At 35.9% G+C, this 22,909-nt stretch overlaps 1 protein-coding gene across 3 annotated transcripts; it reads left to right on the forward strand.

Annotated features, from left to right (window-relative positions):
* Window positions 1-355: 355 nt before the first annotated feature.
* Window positions 356-22,885, forward strand: LOC107047909. 3 transcript variants are annotated; one of them, XR_001461653.1, is made up of 6 exons: window positions 356-443; window positions 1,383-1,501; window positions 8,113-8,214; window positions 11,706-12,066; window positions 14,760-15,026; window positions 19,344-19,431. XR_001461653.1 is itself a non-coding variant. In XM_015270828.1 (6 exons), the coding sequence occupies exons 2-6, from the start codon at window positions 1,409-1,411 to the stop codon at window positions 22,095-22,097; spliced, it is 696 nt and encodes a 231-aa protein (XP_015126314.1). In that variant the 5' UTR covers window positions 356-443; window positions 1,383-1,408; the 3' UTR covers window positions 22,098-22,885. The 3 variants fall into 3 exon arrangements, 2 of the variants coding, with proteins under 2 accessions (XP_015126314.1, XP_015126324.1); XM_015270828.1 differs by lacking the exon at window positions 11,706-12,066 and adding an exon at window positions 22,032-22,885 and having other exon boundaries at window positions 19,344-19,511; XM_015270838.1 differs by lacking the exons at window positions 8,113-8,214; window positions 11,706-12,066 and adding an exon at window positions 22,032-22,885 and having other exon boundaries at window positions 19,344-19,511.
* Window positions 22,886-22,909: the final 24 nt, after the last annotated feature.

The raw sequence follows: 22,909 nt of genomic DNA on the forward strand, positions 1-22,909 counted from the left end.
CACCATTTAAAACAAACAGCGAAATAAATGAGCATCCAGTTACGTTTTCCCATTTTCTTCGCAATTTTTCGTCTATTTTTTCCTCCCTGGCACAGCAATCCTTCGAACACCCCCAAGGAGACCCCGTTTTCCTTGACAATATCATTGATTCAACAATGACTTCCCCCCATCAATTAATTTTTTCTCCCGAGTCCTTAGGGTCAGGGGAATTAACCTACGATTGCTCTTCCTTCTTCCCCCATTTACCCGATCTTGACGCGCATAGTGTAGCGTGGAGGTGGCTGGGCCCCTGGGTAAGCCCCTCCTGCTAATAAAAGCCGCTCACTGTACGGCGCCACACACAGACAGTCACAGATAGCGAGACAGAGCAGGAGCCCCGCGAGCTCCCACTATTTTAACCCGAGTCCGAGTTTAAGTTTATCGATAACGGATTTACGTGTGTGGTGAGTTCACTGGTTCATCCCAATCTCAAAATAATATCATAAACTCAAAAAAAAAATCATCAAGCCTTCACAACCCCCCAAAACTCTTAAAAAAAATTTCCAAAATTGGTTTTATCTCGAGTGAAACTGTGGAGTGACGAGAACCCGCCAAGTTTCAAAGGCAATCTCACCCCTGTGGCACCACCAGTGATCATGCATAAAGAAATGAGTGAAATTCTCTAGAAATAATTTCGCATGAAAGACGATTGAATTTATAAAGTGAATCCTTGCGGTTTTCATTCTGTCGTCCAAAAATTCGTTGGCCTTTGAGGTGTCCAAAGTGATTGGAGTTGGCCGTCAAGTTGAGCGCGTGAGCGCTCCCATGTGTCCTCGGTTTCGCGGGCCTGCGTGCTCAATCCCCCTTTGTACCCTCCACGCCCCCCCCCCTCGCGGATTTTTGATTGAATGATTAGCATGGCGATTCACGTATGAAAATCCGTGACTTGGCTCGCGCCTAAATGGGCACTGATACCCGAGAAACCCACGGATTATTTTTTCTCAATGTCCAGATACTGTTGCAAAAATTCCACTTTCGATATTGCACAACGTGTGGCTTTAATTGAAATTCAGGATTTTTTTTTTTTCATTTTTTCTTTCATGATGCCTTACAATGCGCGATACTGCTTGTGCTCCACAACTTTCGATTCTTCTTGAACGAAAGTGAGTCTGTTGGTGTATTTCGTGCTCGAGAAAGGTGAACACCTTTTTCTTTCACGCTGGCCAATCTTTTGAGATTCGAAGTCCTTTCAAATTGCTTCCGTCGCCCCTCACTTTTACAACACTTTTGATGATAAAAATAATCGTAAAAGTGCGAGGGGCATTGGGCAACTCATCGAAGAGTCATTAATATTTTCATGGTTATTTTGGTTCTTCATGGTTGGACTTGTTTTTTTTTTTCAGAATAATCACGGTCTTGTGCACGAGCGATGAAGTTCACAGCGACAATCCTTGCGGCCGCGTGCCTGATTGCTCTAGTCAGCTCTATTCCAGTTCCCGAGAGCGAGGGACTTCAATCTCAGGTGAGTTTTTTGCTGCATCCGCTGGAGATTGATGCGGGCTTGTTATCAGTGTAATTAATAGAGAAAACATAGTGTTAACCTTGTTTTGTGGGGGAAAAAAGTGGGCATCGATTGGCTCTGATCATCCTTGATCTCAATGGAGAGAATCACTGCGGAAGACCTTGTTTGCTAAGAGTTTAATTGATGAGTGGAAATCATGGCAATTGTCTTTTTGTTTTTAAAAATAAGTTGTTTGAAGGTAATTTTTTGTAAGAGACATTGTTGACATTGGGTTTTTGAATGTCATTGGAATTCACTGGATTTAATTTACGGATCTCTTCAGGGTTTTATTCAGATTGAAGGAAAGGGGAGTTTATTTATTTATTTTTGACGGAATTCCAAGACATTTGCGACTAGCTGTCGCCCTCGGGCGCAATTATTTTGCGAATATTTCGGTAATTTTTTAATTTAAAAAACGATTTCTTGAAAGACTGAACCTGGAGGTCGTGAAATTATGGAGAGAAAAATGTTTTGAGGGATGGGAATAATAGAAAAATTGTGAAATTAAATTTTTTCAATCTCATTAGACTTGAATGGATAATTTTATTGGTCTCTTCAGGGTTTTGTCGGAATTGGAAAGAAGGAAAACACTATTTTTCGGGGATTCTATGAATCATTGTATTTAAAATATGATAATTATTTAAAGAAAGATGTTTTCATGAAGTGGAATCATTGAAAAGTCGTGGGATAGTTAATATTGGGTTTCTGGATTTAAATGGATTTACTTTATGGGTCTCCTCAGCATTCTAGATTAATTAAAGCAGTAGGAAGAAGGTTATTTTTGAATATTTTATGAAATATTGATTTAGGAGAATAATTTTAATTAATTTTTTCTAAAGTTCATGGGAATATCCAAGAGAATGTGGTTGGATGGATTCTTCAAAACTTTATCGCTGGAGAAAGACTGCTCGCGCTGCATAAAACTAATTATAGTCATCGAATCAATTTTATTCTCCTGAAACATAATTAAACATCACTTGATATAATTTATTACTTTCTTCAGGGTTTCATTCAAATTGAACCTTCATTTTATTCGAAGGAAACTGAAAGATTCGGAAAAATATGAATTACATTTTTTTTCAACGAACTATTTACGAAATATCTCCCGATTTATTCATTTAAAAAATAGAGTTTAAAACCCTTTTTTCGAATTCATGAAATTTACCACAAAAATTGTCTGACGAATTCTCTTAAATCTAATATTCCAACGGAAACAAGTGTTGAATTCGGAAAAATCAGCGCAGAAATTGAGTTAATTATTTGCCAATTTTTCTCAAGCTCCGGAAAACAATTATTGTTATTTAACGGATACTTCACCTTTCGGTGCTGCAAACAGCTAAAAATCGCTATTAATACCGGAACGTAAAAATAGGAAATAAATGTACTAGTTTTTAATTTAACAATCCCAAATTTTGCAACAAAACACAAGCAGAATAATGACGTTCTAATCCAGATATGCATGCAAATTACGAAACCTAATAAGAATGAAAAGAAGATATCAATTATTCGCTTCAAGTTTAAAATAAAAAATAATTAATTAACATTTTTTTTCTCTTTAAAGAATTTTAACCAGTGAATGGATTTAAAAAAATGAATGTTTGAATATTTATTATTCAAATTATCTTAGTTTCTGTGGGATCAAACATCTGGACTAGAGGCCGAGCCATAAAAATATGAAATATGAATCCTCAAGTGTAAGACGTTGCATTCCACTCTCGCGTGGAAAGTAACAGTAGTATCTGAGCACGAGTCAGCTTTTCACGTTTTCGCTAAGAGCCAGGGGATTATCTCAGCGTCTCGTCTCCACCTACCGAGATATTTTCCCTTCCTGCGGCGAATCTCCGCTCTTTCCTAATGAAATATATTTCAAAAAAAATCCCAGTGCCTCTCGTCGCGACAATCAGAGTAAAAAGATGCCTTGAATGCGTCCAGATAACTCAGAGATACTCGAAACAAAGAGTGCATTCTCGGAAATGACAAATGGCTTTTGAAAGGTGGAAAAATAATTCCGGAGTGCAAGCGCTTGTAATTCCAAACGAGGTGCACTTGAAAGATCGGTGCATTCAACGTGACTCAACAAGCGGTTTAATGACAGAATCGGGAAGTCAATTACCGACAGTGTGAATCGCCCTGCGTTGCATAAAAATACGGGAACCGGGGGAATGCGGCTAGTTATGAGCTTTTTCATAAACTAGAGAAGGACGATCGGAGCGTGTGGGCTCATAGGCATCAATATTTCTTTTTCGTTTCCACTGTCCTGTGGCCTGAGCTACTCGGATGTCGTGGGTAACGCACACATGTTTATTGTGGTACACGCGCTCTTTCGTATTACTTTCACTCGCTTCAAGACTGTCTGACTAACTCGCCAACTGGACACTTTCTTCGCTCGATCGATGGCGAGATGGGAAAGTACATGCCGTCTTTTGAGTACTGAGAATGGGAATTTATTCAAATTTTTTTTCGTGAATTTATTCGTTGTTTAGAATTTTTTGAGAGGAAACACAGAAATTTATGATTTGTTATCTCAAAGTTGAGGGAAATAATTCCCTTTTTTTCTTTAATAATTATGTAGCTTGTAATTTGCATACATTTTAGTGCAGTGATTAGAGTAGGCTAATTAACGCCAGTAGCTCAAAGGGAACCCTGTGGCATTGAATTCTCGAGGAATAAAATATATTATACTTCATTTGATACATTTTATTGCTCTTCTCAGGTTTTATTAAATATGGAAATGTAATATAAAGAAATATGAAGGAATCGGTTCTTGCTCGTAAAGTTTTGCACAAAAAAATCTTGGACTTAATCATATGTTACTTTACTCGATTAATTTAATTGCGTAGAAACTAAAATTTTTAACAAAAAAAATTTAGTGTTGAGAATAATTTTTATTCAAGATTTTTTTCAAACTTTAATCATTGATTAGACATTTGGAAAGTGGAATAATTGACGTTTAGGATTTGTTAGTTCAAACTTGATTGAAGTAATTACTTTTTTTACATAATTACATGGTTTGTAATTTGTGGCATTGAAAAACCCTGGGGCATTGAGTTACCGAATGTAATTAAACTTCACTTAATGAATTAATATTTGATGGAAAGATATAATGTAAAAAAATCTTGGGAAATATGAAGGAATTATTCTTGTTCATAAAATTTTGCACAAAAAATTTTGGACTCAATCATGCAACTTTCTTCGATTAGTGTAATTCCACACAAACTAAAATTTTCAAGACAAATATTTCAAGTATTGAGAATACGAATTTATTCAATTACTTTTCAGTGAATTCCTTCATTGTGTAAACATTTGCAGAAGGATACAAATTAAAATTTATCATTTTTCATTTCACACTTGAATGCGATAACTAACAATTCGTTTTCATTATCACATGGTTTGTAATTTGCATATATTTTAGTGGATTGATGAAAGTATCTGAATTAATTCCACTATCCCAAAAAAATCCCCTTGCATTGAGTGCTCGAATACAATTGAACTCCACTCGATAAATTTTATTGTTTTTCTCAAATTCCGCCCAATCTAAAATATTTATGTAAATACTCATTCATTGTTTAAAATCCATTCACTGCTTAGAATTCTTTAACCAGAAAAAATATGAAAATTCACTATTTTCTTTTTCAAAATTGAATTAAATAGTCAACATATTTTTTCCATTGCTATTAAATGTATCGTAATTTGCATGTAATTGGGTGATTTGTTCATGCCTTGATTTGAAGGAGTGAGTAATGTTTTCACTTAGCATTTTTTTCTGTATTTTCGCTTCAGAGAATTTGAGCAATTTTCTCATTTTTTGCATGAGCAAAGGGTAACAATGTGTCGTCACCCACGGTCATTCGTTCGGACAAAATGCGGTGTCTCTTGCGGGGGAAAGTGGACCGTTAAACTCCAGCTCTACGTATTAAGCAAGAGGCAGACTCGCTCTGTGATACAATAAATGAATTTTCTCCCCTTCATTATGGCGAATTTGTCTGCAATTTCATGAGGATTGCGGGATTTAATGGATTGTGATTGGTCGTTTCGGGGATAAGGATAATTTGCGAATGGTCATAATCGGGTGTTTATTTCTCTATTGTCATCGCATGCAGTGTCCGGTTGGCATTCGGGGATTTCATTCGCCAAAAATTATTGCAGGGTTGGGGGTATTATTAGGCGGCTTTCTACCTGAAGATGATGGGTTTTGGGGAGAACGAGGAAGTCCCTTGTGCAATGACGAGTCGTTCGGGGATCACTCGTGTGGATCATTGAGATAAACTGTTTCATTTCTGTTTGAATATTCAGCGAACAGTCATCGCTCTGGTTCAATGGTTTCAGATTATGTGAAAGTTTTCATCCGTCTCAAGGTTCTTAAAATTATACAAGGTAGCGGAGTAGTGAATTGCAATTCAATATTTTTTGTCAATTGCGCATTCACCTGTGAAGCAAGTAATTTTTTGAGAAAATTACAAAGAAGAGTCTTTCTATTAAGCAATTAGAAACTTACAAACAAGGTTTATTTTAAGAAATTTTAAGAAATATGAAGAAATTTTCTCCTGATCATAAAATTTTACACATTTTTTTCGACTTAAGCATGCAAATTGACTCGCATAATTTTTTTGGTAATTTATTATTGTTTAGACATTTGGAGAGAGGATAAATTAGCAACTGAATGTGTAATTACATTACGTAAACAATTTTCAGACTTCAAAAATTAATTGAATTTTTCTTAAATTTACAATTCACGCTCTTTGAAGAATCCATCAATGGACTTTATCATATGACTTTTGACATATAAATAATATGACTCATGGCATTTGGAAGTTGACAGTGTTTCGCGGTCTTTATGATCTAAAAAGAATTGTCTGTGTAGCTGCACCGACAGAAACGGTTTATTTGAATTCAATACATGTTTCTATTCAATGTTGAACTTCATTTTGATTTGCTTGTTACTACCCTCGGATAATTCTTTATTTGTAATGAATAAATTACAAATAATAATAATAAAATTATAATTATATGAAATGAATCATGAATTATTCAATTCATATTATTAAAACATTTTCATTGAAATGAATGAAACAATTTCAAATACAGAGATTTAGTGAATGCAAATACATCTTTCCTAGTTGAGTGCACGGAAGTTCCCGAGAAAAAGTGCATTTTAAATTTTTTTAAAAAGAAGGCCAAAACAGTGCTTTTGACTTTTTGTTCAATCCATGGTAATTTTGGGGAATGGGATTGTTTTTTTTAATTAAGTCATTAGAAATTTATAAACAATGTTCATGAGCTGTAGATTATGTAAATGCACTACTTAAATATGAATTAACTACTTTCACTGAAATTCAATGAGATCGTTTTTCCTTCATAAAAAGTAAATTTAATGACTTAATCTCTGAGTCCTAAAAAATTCAAGAGTCCTTTTGTTCCCATTTCCTCCCTTGTATATAATCATATGGAAAGGTTAATCGTTGCACTGTACCTTTCCGCAATTAAACTAATCCGGAAACAGGAAAAAATCCTTGAATTTTCCGAATGTTGCGGAAAATCCGAGAATTCTTTCGATTTTTTTAGAAAAGTCCCAAATTTTCTTAGAACTGATAATGTTCTTGAATTTGAAAAAAAACCCGCCGTATTTTTTCTAGTATAGAAAAACCTTCTTTGGATCTTTCCAGAGCTCACAAAACTCCTAGAATGGCTCAGAAGGTTTCAGAATTTTCTAGAAGATTCTACGTTATTTGCTGCAGTATGCAAGACCCTCGTAGTTCTCAAATTCTCAAGAGGATTCAGAATTATTTTGAAAAAACTCTGGGTTTTCTTTAACGTTCCAGAAAACCACCGAATTTTTTTGGAAAGTCTTGAATTTTCTAGAAAAATCTGGAATTTTCTATAATTTCTATAGATGTCGCAGTGGCATAAAGACTTTTTTTTCTTGTCTCATAAAAATATTTGATTCTGTATCTACTAACAATTCTAATGCCAATGAAACACTCGGAGCCCCCAAAAACGTCGAAATAAATTTTTTTTTTTCACCCGGGGCCAAAGTGTCAAATCTGGGATTTTTCTACGGAGAAAGTCGACTTTCGGCAAAATCGAATTTTTTCGCCGAGTGAACGTTGATTCCGTATCTACTGACCATTCTGATGCCAATGAAACCCTCGGGGGCCCCAGAAATGCAGAAATAAAAAAAGATAATAAGAAAAGAAAAAACAAGAAATAAGAAAAGATGTTCACACATTCCTGCGGAACAAAACTACTGTTTTAATTCTAAAATAACCGACCAAATGGGGTAAATCAATTAATAATCAAATTTCAATTTTAGTCGTATTTCTCAACTTTCTTTGGAAATACTCCGAATTGTCCAGAATTGTCTGGAACATACGCGAATTTTTTAGAGAAATCTATAATTTACAAGAATTTTGATGGATGTCGCTGCGGCATAAAGACATATAAGCCGTATTTGTATAAAAAAATGGTTGATGAGCTGTTGAAGAGATATTCACCCATTCCAACGAAGGCAACAACTGTTTTAAGTCTAAAGTAACCGACCAAATGGGGTAAATCAATTTATAATGAAATTTCAGGCACTGGATCGCTTAGTCATGGTCGAAGATGACAACGACGCCGCCCTAAGAAGTAAAAGAACGATCGGCATACTCCGTCAGCTCTTCCCTGGCATCTCCCAGGTCAGAAACCATTAAAAATCAAACAAAAGCACAAAAGAATCTGCAGCATCAGCACAATAGTACATGTAAATTAATAATATAGCATTCGAGACACGCGTGAACTCTCACGTGGCCGGCATTCCCTGCGTGAAAGTGAGCGTCATTCGCGGCGCTGCGGTCGAGACACTCATGCAGACAATGATTTTTTCACCTCGCAGTCTGAGGAAGCGAATTTCGAGTCGCGTAATCCGCAGTGGAATTCAATTAATCATTTTTCCCCCTGAATATCTTTGGGATTAACTCTCTCGCTCGCTTTACCATTTTTCTGAACGAATTGGAGGAATGAATTGCACAGCACAATTAATGTTTTCCACTGCGATCACGCGAACTGCAACCGATTCCTATCAACACGCCGGAAAAAGGCAGGAAGGGCGGAATATGTTATTTCCGGAATTTAATTTATTCTTCTCATCTCGAGAGTATAAAAGCGGAACCGTTGGATATGAATTTTCATGTTGAGGTTGAGAGGAAAATTATATGTAGAGACGTTGCGTCATTTAAAATGTTGAGAATGTACTAAGATTTTTCGGTTAATCGGGAGATACAGTTTTTTTAACGAAATTGCCTCATGAGAAGAGTGGAATCTGCGGTCAATCAATTTTTTTGGTCAGGAGAAAAATCATTAGTCATTGGTTCAAATTAATGGTAAATAGAATTTTATTTGCTTTTTTACGCTAGCCACACTGAGAGGAAAATTACTTAATATTTAGAATATATTTGCTTGAGAGAAGTCAATTATTTTCAACGGCTTAAATCTCAGAATGTTTGCGCTTCGCGGAACTCGAATAAATTCTCGGGTGTCGCTATTGTTCTGCGTTGTACTGTGAATATATTACATATCGAAACATTGGAAGTGCATAAAAAAATCATGAAAACAATAAGTACTTGAGCATTGACGATTGTTTTACGCGATTCGAGGGAGTTAAATTGCGAAAAAATCGTACTTGAGTACAAGAATAGATGTTAAAATTTTTACTTCGCGTTTTCTGTGTCGAATCCCGGAAATTTTTATCATGTTTAATTTCTACTGAAATTTCAAGAAATTTTGTAATTGAAAAATCAGATATTCCATTGATTTTAAGTTCGAATGATCCGAAAATCCATAAAATACTTGATTTTTCAGATCAATTGTTCTGTAAAAATTCAGGGAAAAATTGAAACTTCAATTGCGTTGTGAAATTTTCGTCTCGCACGCAATGAAAACTCATGATTTCTTTTATTTTGCCTAAAACTTGAAATTTCATAACCATTTTTCCCCTAAATCGAAAACTACTGCCATATTGTCCCTGAAATTTGGAAAAATTTCTAACAGTGTATTTTAAAGCATGAGATCGTTCTCAAGCCATGTGACTTGGAATGGCTGCGAGAATTAAGCGATTGAAGAAAAATTACTTGTGTCAAGTACATTGAGAAAAAAAAATTCTAATATGTAGACCATAATTACTTGACAGAAGTCAATTATTTTCAATGGCTTGAATCTCAGAATGTTTGCGCTTCACAGAACTCTAATAAATTCTCACTTATCACCGTCGCCCCGCGTTACATCGTAAATATATTACAAATAGAAAATTGGAATTTCATAAAAAAATCGTGAAACCACTCAATTCTTGACGATTAATAATTCTTTCACGCGATTTGAGTGAGTTCAGTTGCGACAAAATCAAACTTGAGTATAAAAATATGTTAAAACATGATACCGTTCTCAGGCCACGTGAGTTGAAATGCCTGCGAAAATTAAACGAATGGAGAAAAATGACTTGTCTCAAGTAAATACGTTCCAGATATTGAAAATTTGTATTCAGTGCAGTTACTTTATTTTTGATCTTCTTGATGAAGATAATTTCGACGAAATGTGTGTTTCCGAGGTAATTTGTTCTTATTGTTGATTCTCGTTGCGATAATTATTCGTTCGAGGAATCGTCAACCGAACATATCCTCTCCGCATGTGTAATTACCGTCTCTATTGAATTTACGAGCTGGAACTGCAGCTCCCAGTGATTTTCTTCCACACTAATGCGGCAAATAATTTAACTCTGTTAATTGTTATTTCCCAAGATTGCTTCATTTCGTACTGCTTCTCGCACCGATAAAATACATCGCCAGTGTAGAATGTCGCGCACGTGTACAATCCGGTTTTATGACGTAATTCCTAGAAATTATCGTCGAATTCAACGAAATCAATATTGACGTTTTATTCAAGGTGTAAAAAAATTGTGCAAGATAAATGTTCGACAGCCAAAAAATTGATGACGAAACAGCCCATCGGCTACTACATTCTTTCATAAAGTCATAAATCCTGTCGTAAAACAAAAATAGACGTGTAAATAATTAAAAAAATGTTTATCAACACAAAAACCGGGAAGAATCAATTATCTCGGGAATAGCTTAGCATAAATCTTTAAAAACACTCGAAGTGTTCAAGAGTCTTTCACTTGAAAAAACAATTGGAGAGTGTAAAATCAACATCATTTATTCTCATTGCATTTAGTCAAGTGCTTAGGCCATTTTTACAACTTCATCCCATCTCAGTACAAAAAAAAGTTAATTAATTGCTCAATTGTTCAGGGGAAATAGTGGACTTTCGAAAAATCCATGATGTCATTCTCTCATAAAATCGTAAATTTCATTGTGAAACTAAAGTAGACGTGAAATAAACACCAAAAAAATTGATAATAACTAAAATCTCCATTTAATAAATAAAAAATTGAACACAAAATCAAAGAGAACAATTATCCCGAGAATAATTTAGCATAAACCGTCGTAAACACTCGGAAATCTTCGAGAGTCTTTCACTTGAACTAACTTGCGCCATTTTTATCGTTCCGCCCAACTTCAATTACAGAAAATTAATTGTTTATGAAATTCCATAAGAAAATCATAAATCCTGTGGTAAAACTAAAATAAACGTGAAATGAAAAACAGAAAATTCCTTATCAACACAAAAGTCGAGGGCAATTGATAATTCCCAGAATAACTAATCATAAACATTTGAAAACATTTGAACATTCTCCAGCCTCTTTCTTGAAATACAAAAAATGCTAGTAAAATGTACCAAAAGTCTTGAAATACCATAAATTAGTTTAACGATTTTTTACAACAACCTCAATTGTCAAAAAAAAATTATCTACCCCCCAAAAACATACCAAACAGCCCAAGGATGACATTCCCCCCTGAACCAATAAAACCGGTCGTAAAACTAAAACAGCATGAACTAATTTACAAAAACTACTTATCAAAACAAAAACCACAAAGAATCAATTAGCGCCAGAGTAACTCAGCACAGTTATTCAGCGCCTCTGGAAATCCTCAAAGATCTCACCTCTTTCACTCGAAAAAAACAATGAGAGAATGCGCGACCGCAGAGGCCAACAAAAACCACTCCGGGATTCCGTGAAAAATTGAATTCCGTTTCAACTCGAGTGCCTCGAAAAAACAGCTGACAAATTTTATAGATGATTGAAAACAAAGTCAACATGATTGTGGGTGAGGTGATCAAAGTACTGGGGCCGACATTACTGCGTGGTGCACTCGGTGGAGGAGGTCGTCAGAACAGTGGTGGAGGAGGTGGCGAAAGCGGCAAAAGCAGTGACGACGGCTCAACGGTAACAGTTAAATCGCCATTCGACGACGATGACGATGATGATGAGCCAATATCACTGGTGACAAGCGACGGTACAGACACTTCGATGAGTAAGAGTGCCGCAATGGTATCAATATCACTGCCTACCTATCCGCCTGATGAGGACGATGAGACAACTGTCGCATCCACAACGGCTAAGGCTCGTGACGAGGACAATGAGACAGCGTCTGAAGGTCAAACACGCTTACAAAAACAAAAAATAATAATTTCAGGGCACAAACGCTTACAAGACTGCGATCTGTACCATGCCGCCATTCGTCATCTCCTCTACTTCGATTATCTCTGTCCACTACGTACTTTCTTCCTCATTCATACTGATTCTTACTATTCTGTGGGTCAGCGATGATCAGTTTTATTTTTACCAACATTTTTACTACCGTTTCCATTAAACATTTCCAAAGAACTAATTTTATTTTTTTATTGGGCATTGAATTCATTGAATGCACTGGCCTGGAGGAGAACACAGGGAACGAACAACAGCATTCCAGCATTTTTAGGAATCTATAACCAATTGTAAGGGATTTGCCGTTTTGAAATTCAACGCGTGTGAAATCCTGGAATTCTGATTGATTTTTTCGCTAGTTTCTAGTGATATATTGGCACTAATTTTCTGCGAAATGTCACTGATTTTTGGGGATCCTTTCCTATTTTTCAGAAATATTCTATGTTGAGAAAAAACAAATTTTCGTTCATAGATTTTGTATTTTTTCCAAAGAAGAGGATCATTTTTTTATGACCGGAACGTGATTCTGACACTAAGTTGATTCACAATTCATTCGATAGTTTTTTAGTCTCAAATCCAAAAATTTTAATGCAAAAGCCACTTGACTTGCTTCGAGAACACGCTTTCTTGTTGTGAACCACGCTGTTAATAATTTTTGTCTGTAATTTCCGGTACACTTTTTGAATTTAATTGAATTTAATTACCACGGGAAATTTCAAAGAAGTTCGTCGTTGAAAATTCAGAATTTCGCAAAAAAATCAAGGAGAACTATAAATTTCAGTTCCATTTTTTCCTGAAAATAAATAGAAAACCAGAAAATTCCGGTGAATATAGTGACACTGAATGTGATTTAGGGAGAAAAAATCATGAAATTACAGATTTCACTGAAAATTCAATGTAATTTGACACTGAATATGCATATTAGATTGTAATTTCAAATTAATTAAGGAATTCCCGTCTTTATGCTGCTTAAAATGCTGGAATTTAACTGAATTTTCAGTGAAACCTGAAATTTCATGATTTTGTCTCGTAAATCGCATTCAGTAATACTCAGCTGAAAATTAGTAGTCAATTATCCATGAAATTTCATTTTTGACACGTACTAAATTTCTAGAGAAGAGTTTTTTCTCAGTGATGCTAAATTTCAGTGATAAAAACCACTGATTATCATTCTTATTCTCATCAGTGCAACGTCAGTCCAACATTCCCAGTAATTAGTGGTAGATTCCTAAAAATCGGCGACATGTTCCTGAATTTTTTTCTCTGTGAATGCACATTACGTACATTGGAAGAGTTTTTGGAAACTTTAATTTTACGTTATTCGTGTCGTTCAAGGTCCCGAGAACGGATTCACGACACTTTACCCTATTTAATTAACTCTTCTTGCGATGAGGGGCGAGAATGCCGCGTGGAGCGGTGGTGAATTGCTCTTGTAGTTTTTTAATCGTTTAACATTTCAGTCATGAAGTGGTGAAGAGTGCGGGGAGATGATCATTTCGAAATGTGAAGGGGAATCTTAATTCAGGACGAGTTGATTTCACTTGAGGGTCAGTTTTTAGAAGAAAGAGATCCTCAGCTGTACAATAATATTGCATATGGCGGTTGAATCTGAATATTTACATTGAATTTCTTTAAAAAATGAGAATATCTCCGAATTTATCAAAAATTTGTTCTCAAGTTCGATCAATTTGACCTGTTTTAACATTTTTATACTGAAATCAATCTCTCTGTTCTCTAAAATCTCTGGAATTTACTAGTAAAGTGCAAACAAAATTTGAAATTGAAAAAAGAGCTTTGAAATGGGATAAATTTTATCAGATTATGCATTTTACTTCACTCTTTTATGAATTCAAGACTAATCTATACATTTTCCCTAAAATACACTGTTAAAAAATTTGCCTGAATTTTCCGGAAAAGGACTTTGAATTCGATTTAAAGGGGAAAAGTCAATGGAATTTCAAGTTTCTTTAAAAATTTAAGTAGAGTCCCATTTATTTAGCGGTAGAAAGCCGAGAATTTTATAATTTATATGAATTTTCAACTGAAAATGAATATTCACTGCCAAATTTCCCTAAATCTTCAAGGAATTCCTTTACAATTCTTGGAATTCCAGAAATTTTCGAAGCAATTCTCTGACAATTCGGAGACATCTGGAATTTGAGAAGAGATTTCCCTGAATTTTTCGGATTGTTCATTAATTTTCTCGAAATAATTCAACTAAAATTTACAGTTCCCACGGATTTTTCCATGAAACTATGAATTTTCATTCACAAAATTCCTTGAAATTTCCGGAAATTTCAGTAAAAAATTTTAAACAGTGTATCTTCAAGATGAATAAGCTCATAAAAATCCATCAAGAAACTTCTCCGAAACCTCTTCTTCTTGTTCACTAATTCGTCAGCCGAGATATCTCAAAAAAATATTTAGATAAATTTTGAAATAACTTTTTATCACTTCACAACTTCATCCACAGAAAATCAATTAATTGATTAATGAATTAATCAATCAATCACGAAGTGTGCCTAATGTTATTACTCGATTTTAATCCCTACTGCACCGTTTTTAATCCACTCGGAGGTTTCCAGGCCTCTGGCAAAACCCGTTTTTACAATTTTAACAACAACTTCTCTTAAATGATTTCAGGACGTAAATCCCGAAGCCGAGAATCAAGTCGCCCAAGACGGGGATCAAGCGGGTTCGGAGAACAACGAAGTGCGAGTGCAGTTCGACGATCAAGGAGCATCGGCGAACGAAGCGGTGCAGTCGGAATTAGCTCCCCTGGAGGAGATAGAGGTGAGCGACGACGAGAACAGGAACAAGAGATTCCTGAACTTCGGCTTCGGGGGAAATAATGGAGGAACTGGGGGCAGTGCTGGGGGATCAGGAAACTTTTTGTTCGATATAATAAGGGTAAGTGATCCCAAACTCTCCAATCACAAAACATGCTAAAACTGACGTTGATATTCTCACTAAAGGGAAATAACGACGCCGAGAATCCAATTTTTTTCACGATTTCCGTCTCTAAATTTATCCCCAGGATTTAATGTCGTCAGGTGTTCACCTGTCTAATCGAATTACTTCCAGCGAAATAGACATTGTTTTTTCATCATTAATACCAGGTGAGGTAAACGTGCCCTGAGGACATAAAACAGAAAGGAAATGACCGAGTCGAGGATCTAAAAGAAAAATGAAAGGAATCAAATCACCAATTATTCACCACTAAAATTCTTAAATTCACAGGCAAATAATCGCGAAATCCTAAAATAATCGACTAATATTTTCTCCCGATCAGCAAAATCACTCAGGATAGGCCAACGAATGAGCCGAAAGCCCAGTTCTCCCCCAAATTTCAGTAAAAAACATTAAAATGAGGGGTAAAAAATGTAATGACGAAATTACACGTGTCTGTGTCTACTTAGCAAGCAGCCGACGGGGCGGCGAGAGCGGCTGGGACGGTATATCGCGTGGTGGCAGGCACTCAAAGCCTCGGTCTAGGTCTAAGTGCTTCACGTGACCTAGGCCCGTCCCCTCCGCCTCAAACCCAAGCCGCCCCCGCCGCGCAGGCACCTGCTCCTGCTAATGCTCCTCCGGCAGCGCCAGCCGCCCCCGCCCCAGCCCCTGCGCCAGCAGCTGTCCAACCACCGGTACGACATTCCTTCCGACATCAAGAAAAATAAACAAAAAACATACGAAAACTAAAGGAAATGAGAATTATCACTACTTACTCTCTCTGTCATTGCTTCCACTGAGAGAAAAAATTAGTTCTGCCGAAAAATTAGGTTCCCCTCAAGAGATCTTCAATTTATTTGTGGGCAAAAAATAAAATTTCCAGCGAAACACGATAATTTTCGTAGAACACTGTTAGAAATTTCTGTAATTGTCAGTAACGATTGCAATTGAATTCTCAATGTTGGGGAGTTTAATTCAATTTAAGATTACATCATTCATGAAAGTTCTCATTCATGATGTATATGTGAGCTATCTTTGATATTTTAAGGACAGCTTGATTTTTAAACCTCATTATGATAATTGAATATTATATTCAATTGAATTTTCAATAAATCGGGAATTACAGAAAATAATACCCTGAATTTTTATTCATTTTATTTTTTCAATTATTTTCGTTATCGTATGAGCCGGGAAATTAGAATTTCATTTTAGTAATAAAATGGAGATGAATTCCATGTAAATTTAGTGTTGTTGAAAATTTCAAATTTTTTCATTTCAAATATCAAGAGTAATTTTTTAACAGTGTTGCAATTGTTCTCGTGAGACATTAATATGGCTTCCTAAATAAATACGATCGTTCCAATAAACACTGATAATTTTGAGGGGACAATTTTTTGGGAAAAAAATATTCTGTCCTTGTCAATGAATTTTTTCAATGGTTTAAACCTATGGAGTTCTCTGAAATAAAAGGATTGTCGTACAACAGATTATATTTTTTCCTGCCAACAGTTCGAATTCGTCTGGGGATATCTCTGACGATCAAATTTAATTTTTGTAAAAGATATTAAATTTCATCCCCTCAAGTAAATCTGTTCCACTTCATCAAATATTCTCACGCGGAACATATAGTTTTTCGACAGAGCTCATTTTTTCTCTCAGTGTGCTTTTGATTTTAAACCGTATTTTTATGACACATTAATTGAGGTAAACTACTGGATTTTATTTTGTCGTCATTGGTGGCGCTTTCATGGGGCATTAATTTCTCACTTCCATCATTATTAATCATTCATCACCATTTGCTGATTTTAATCGCTGAGAGAGGAAAATTTTTGCTGATTCCTAAAGCTTTGAATAAAGTTCAGGGGAGAATGGAACAAAATGATCAATTCTCGAGCTCTTTTTTTCACGAATTAAAATGAAAGAAAGAGATTGACAATGTCAAGAGGTCCATTTTGTCCCACTTCTCCCTCTTCTTTCATTTTTCACATCTTTTACCATGTGGATGGGCTCAATTAATTTGGGAAGCTCGAAGAAGCATCAATTTTTCATCTGCCACTTGTCTGACCACCGCTTACCGTATCTACTCACGCGACTCACATGTTCTTGACTAGCCCTCCGACTTTGCTCTGATTTAACAGACTCGTGTGACGAAATAATCGATTTTATTCCCACAATTTCATCTTTGTTCTGGCAAGACGCACCCGCAGAAGTTTCATTCCAATTCAATAACATCAAATCAATAAAAAGTGGTAAAACAGTACAAGTCAATTTTGACTATCGGCCAATTTTCAATGAATATCTCAGAATCTAAGGGAGATAGCAAAATTATTATTACAACCTTTTTTGTAGACCTGATTGAGAGCTACAATAAATGTAATTACGAAAATTTGGCTATCTCCCTCAGATTCGGAAATATTCCTCAAAAACTCAACTGGGAGATGAGTCGACTTAAACCGTTTTACCACTTCGCTACTGAAATAACCTCTTGAAATAAATTCAGTGATGAAGTGATTCAAGAACTAATCCTCAACTGAATTGACGCATCCGGTTCCACCGCTTCCTCACTAATCCAAATTTAATTAATAAAACGTTCTGATAATAGGCTCGAATTATCTGGGTGCATTGACTATTCGCTTGCTATTTATTTTCTCTAATCAAAAGAACAATCTCGCTCCTGCAATCGCGTCCCATCCATTGCGCCGTCCAACCGAAGATCCTGACGACCGTCGATCACCCAATCAGTATCCCGATAATCCAATGTCACCATCGTTTGGCATATGACAACCAGGACGAACTCACCTCGATGATAAATATGACAAAATTGAGATTATCCAAAAGAACATACGTTGAATCCCTGGCACCGTATTTTCAGTAGTTAATTTATCATTGCGTCTGTATGGAGAAAATTTTACATCGAGCTTCAACAACAAGTTGTCAAGGTTTGACAGCTGGACGTTAACAAATTAAATTGACAGCTCGTTATATTCCACCAATTGTTAGGAGTTGACAGCCAGTTGTCAAATTTGAGAGCTTTGTTCATCAAAATTGAAGAGGAAATGGACAATTTGTCAGACTTCAACGATTATTGACGGAATTAATTGATGACGTGTTGTCAACAGAATGAATTGATAATGGACTTTGAAGTTTTCAATAATTATTGAAAGAGTGAATTGACAACCCGTTGTCAACTTAATAATTGTTGACAAAATCACTTGACAACCAGTCGTCAAACTTTGAAAATCGTTGAAGGAAATAAATAACATGCTCTCAAATTCCGAGAATTGTCAACAGTGAATTGACAATCGGTTGTCAAACATCAATGATTATTGACAGCATTAATTGACAAACACACGGAGAGAAATGTTCAGTAAAAATTACCGAACTCTCACTTCACTCACCGATTACGGAATCGACTCAGAAAATTTAAGTGACGGTATCGTAATTTTTCACAAGAGATTCAGATAAAAATTACGGAACGCTCCGGCAAAATTCCGTGACAGTTCCGTAAAATTTCCTACAACCACATTTCGCTCCGGAATTACGGAAAAAATACGTAATTTTTATTGAATATTTCTCTCCGTGCAGCTGTTAAATTGTGATAATTGCCAAAGAAGTGAATTCACGTCCGACTTTCCAGTCTTCAATAATTACCGAAAGAGTGAGTTGACAGCGCATTGTCAACTTGAAAAATTGTTGACAGAATTAATTAACAACAGTTGTCAAATTTTAATGACTGTCAAAAGAGTGAATTGAGAACCAGCAATCAAACTTCAATAATGATTGAAAATCTCGATTGACGAGTTGCCTAATATTGACAGCTGTCAAGATTGACAGCGGAATGTCAGTGCGCTTTTTCATCAACAAGTTGTTGAAGATCGAGGAAAATTTCTTCCATACATCCATCAACTCCCGTTTATCCGTTATCGTAGTGAAGCACAAAAGTTTGTTGTGACTATTTATTGACATCCATCCGTATGAAATAATGATTTGTATCAGCACGCAAGTTGTCATTAGGTAGCAAGAGCACGGTGAAAATGGATCCTGCGAGTATTGTGTTGCGGCAGGATCGAGGGGGACTGGATGCAACGGGATTGCCGAAGAGATGGAACTACTCTCTGTTCCTCTATTTGTCAAATTTTTTTTTTACTTTATTTCTCTTCCTCGTCAATCCCCGGTAGTCTTGCCCTGACACACACTATCTCTTGGCGGTTTGGCAATCAGTGTTTTTGGGAGTTTAGCGAGGTCAGTCTGTGAAATTTGGGGGAATTTATTTTTCAGCTTGTGGCCGGCAGTGGATCAGCAACGCAATCATCACAATCTGGCACTGCTGCGGATCCAAATGCTGGGAGACAAGACGCTATTCAGGAGGCAGTACCTGGACCTGTTACTAGGCTCTTTGTCATTGCTAATCGGGGTCTTTCGAATTTAATTCAGGATCTCATTCTTGTAAGTAGAATTTTTATTTATTCATTTCAAAAATTCAGTTGATCAATTCAATTTTTCTCGTTGATTGTCTCCAACGAAAAGTTTATTTCGTAATATTTTTGAACATTCTCCGAGAAAATCATCAATTTTCAACATCATTTTTCGATTCAAAATGTTTTCCATCCATTCACTACAAAATTTGATGGTATTTTGCATAGTACTGCCTATTATTCTGCATCTTTCAAAAGAACAAGGTAATTTTTAGTTTTTTCCTAATTATCTTTAATAAAGAATTAAAAAATTTTGTTAACATTCGTCAACAAATTTCTAAAATTGCTAATTTTTTACATAATTTTCCGATTTGATTAATGTCGTGTTATCCTATTTATTAAGTCTTCTGACAGTTTCTTTTTATTTTTGGAAGTATTGGCAGAGCAATCTGAATGAAATTGTTCCATTCACCCGAAAAAATCTGCAGATATTTCATGATCTTCCTCAAAGAACAACACAAAGAGGTGATGATTTCATAGTCACTTTGAGATAAAGAAAAATAAAGTAATTGAACAAAGCAAGATTATTAATTGCCCAATTGATTGTACACACTGCAGATACATTCTCTCAAAACTAATTTCACACTCGTCGATTCGCAAACAAAGCCGTGGGATAATAGTGCCCCGTCAGACAGTACCGTAACAAATCTCGTCAGTTTAGTTGACTTGAGCCACCGATCGCTCCAGAATGAATGCGATCCGAACAAAAAACGAAAACTTAATTTTTACATCGATAAATGATGGAAAATTTCCGGTTACCCCCGGGGCGTCCTTTAATTACTGGTTGGAGCATTTGAAATGCCGAGAAACCGGCAAAAAATAATCAATTCAGATGTCAGTCTTCATTGCAGAAATGAAACCGCGAAAGCATGCGAGAAAATTTTTTAAAAAATTCCCAGTGCTTGTGGCAAATGAATTCGTAATTCTCCGATTATCGAATACCTGGAATGTGTCACCGGGTTGGCAGCATATCCAAAGTCCGTTCCAGATATAAACATGAATATTGTGCAATAGTTTTTAAAGAGGAGAGGGAGGGAGAGCGGGTCGAATCGATGGAAAGCAAAAATGTAGCGAGGCAGGAGCTGTCCAAACACTTTCTCTATGAAATAGCCAGTCTGTCCGAGAACACTTTTAAATGCTGGAGTATGACTTACGCAAGCGAAACGGTTCTACCACTTGAGTGTTGCACATGCTGTACATGAAGTGGTTAATGTTCAACCCTGATTAAGGAACAAAGATTATTGTGTCGCGGAAAATGAAAAAATTGAATTTAAGTGGAGTTGAGAAACTAATGCGTTTTATTTCATTCGTTGTCACAATATGGATCATTCTGATCGAAATATTCCACCCAATTTTTTTTTTTAATGTAGTATGAACAATTTTTGTTTTAATTTTTCCCGTCAAATCTAGAACATTTTTATTAAGTGACACTTTCATCAGAATTTTAGGAACTCTCGTTTTTTGGAAATGAAATGCTTCATTTTGATTCTATTGATTGTTCAATGATTCGATCAGAAAATGCGTGAGAGCTGTCAATTTCGGTTCAATTAATTCGTAAAAATCCAGGAAATTTTGATTCTCAATTTTCGTCATCAATTAAAAATTCAAGAAAGTTGTAAAATCTACCTAAAGGTTGGAATTCCGTAATCGTTTTCTCCCTAAATCGAATTCAATCTCACAAATGATTTTTATTTCATCTGATGTAACAATATGCAACATTCCGACCGAAATATTTCTCCCAACAATAATTTTTATATATTGTGAGCAATTTTTTTCTGAATTTTCTGCATCGGAACCCGAAAATTTTGTATTGAGTTGCCAGTTCCCCTAAAAGAAAATTCAGAAAATCTCATTATTGAAAAATTAATTCTCTTTTAACTCCTTTAATTTTCAACAATTCGCTCATAAAATGCATGAATGGTGAATTCCCCCAAAAGTTGAAATTTATAATCACGTGTCCCCCACATGAAATTCAATCGCACTTTTCTAAAAATTCCTACCAGCTTGTCCGTGAAATTTCAATTTTTTCCGCCACCGCAAAAACAGTAATGAACATTTTATAACAATCAACCTTGAGCTGTCGTAATTCACCCCGCGAACGTTTCAATTAAACTACTGCCCAAACCCGGTGAAAAACACTTATGATATTTTGCATTGAGATAGCCTAAATAAGATCGCCGAGGGCGAGCAAGCGTATAAGAATCGTTGGAAAGCGTTCACGCTCCGACGACACGGTATTTCTCAGTCGCGTAATCCGAGTAACGATTTTTAGCAAACAATACATAAGTTAATGAATTAAATTGCAGAGATCTGTCCACTTAGCGATGCTCTACAAATTTATTAAATTGGGATTCAAGGGATTATCATCAATCATTACCAGCGGATTATCGAAGTATTCGTTGCTGGGGCAATAGAAATTCAAATGCTCGACTTTACAACATGAATTAAACATTGCCACAGTCAGTATACACGTATTTTGTTATTTTTACAGCGTCTCGCAGCAACCAGTGAGCGTATCGTAAACTTCAAGGCACGACTCATCACTTCAATCATCTAAAACGGCAGGGAGACACTGATGCGCCGAGGGAGATGATTGATTGGATCGTGGGTACGACGAATTTGACGACGAAAAAAGTCGTCCCTTGTACCCGGGATCCCAGCAAAGAGACGTTGAAATCGATGAATCAATCCGCCAGGCATTTCAACGCTTTCCTCTTCTTTTTTACTCTACTATCACTCGTTTCCACTTCACACTCGATTCCCCTTCATCACTTTATACTTTTGTAATTACTTCATCAACTTTTTCTTCATTTTTCCACTCTTCTCTCCCCTCTCCTCTCTCTGTTTCTATTTCTGTTCTACATCTTCTATTCTATTTCTTCAATTTCTTCCATGAAAATTCTCCCTCTCTCACTCGATTTCCTCAACAAACCAACCGAGCGTGAATTAAACTCGGCCACGTCGATCCTGCAGAGATGCATGACAACAAGCCGCTATTTTAACGGAAAATGTTGTATTTTATTTTTATTATTCGATTGTCACTGTTGTTGGAGGAAAGAAAAAACAGATGAGAACTTGTAAATATTATTTCCCAAGGGTCTTTTTGGGTTACTGCGTCCACTGCCTCTATTATGTACTTATTACAAAAATTGTTTGACTCCTTTTTTGAAGGAATTTTATTTTGTGATTAAATCTATATTGCTTTTTATTTTTTTTTCGATCGGTATTTTTTTTTATTGTATGGAAATTATGGAAGAAGCGTCCCCCGTGAATGTGCGAGCAATCTGTGTATGTAAATCCCCCATTATTTTGTAGTGTAAATAAACATGTTGAGTAAGAAGTTGATTCTCAGCAGTATTTTTTTAATTT

The sequence above is a fragment of the Diachasma alloeum genome, unplaced genomic scaffold, assembly GCF_001412515.2.
Source record: "Diachasma alloeum isolate Michigan unplaced genomic scaffold, Dall2.0 Dall_scaffold_00183, whole genome shotgun sequence".
NCBI lineage: Eukaryota > Metazoa > Arthropoda > Insecta > Hymenoptera > Braconidae > Diachasma > Diachasma alloeum.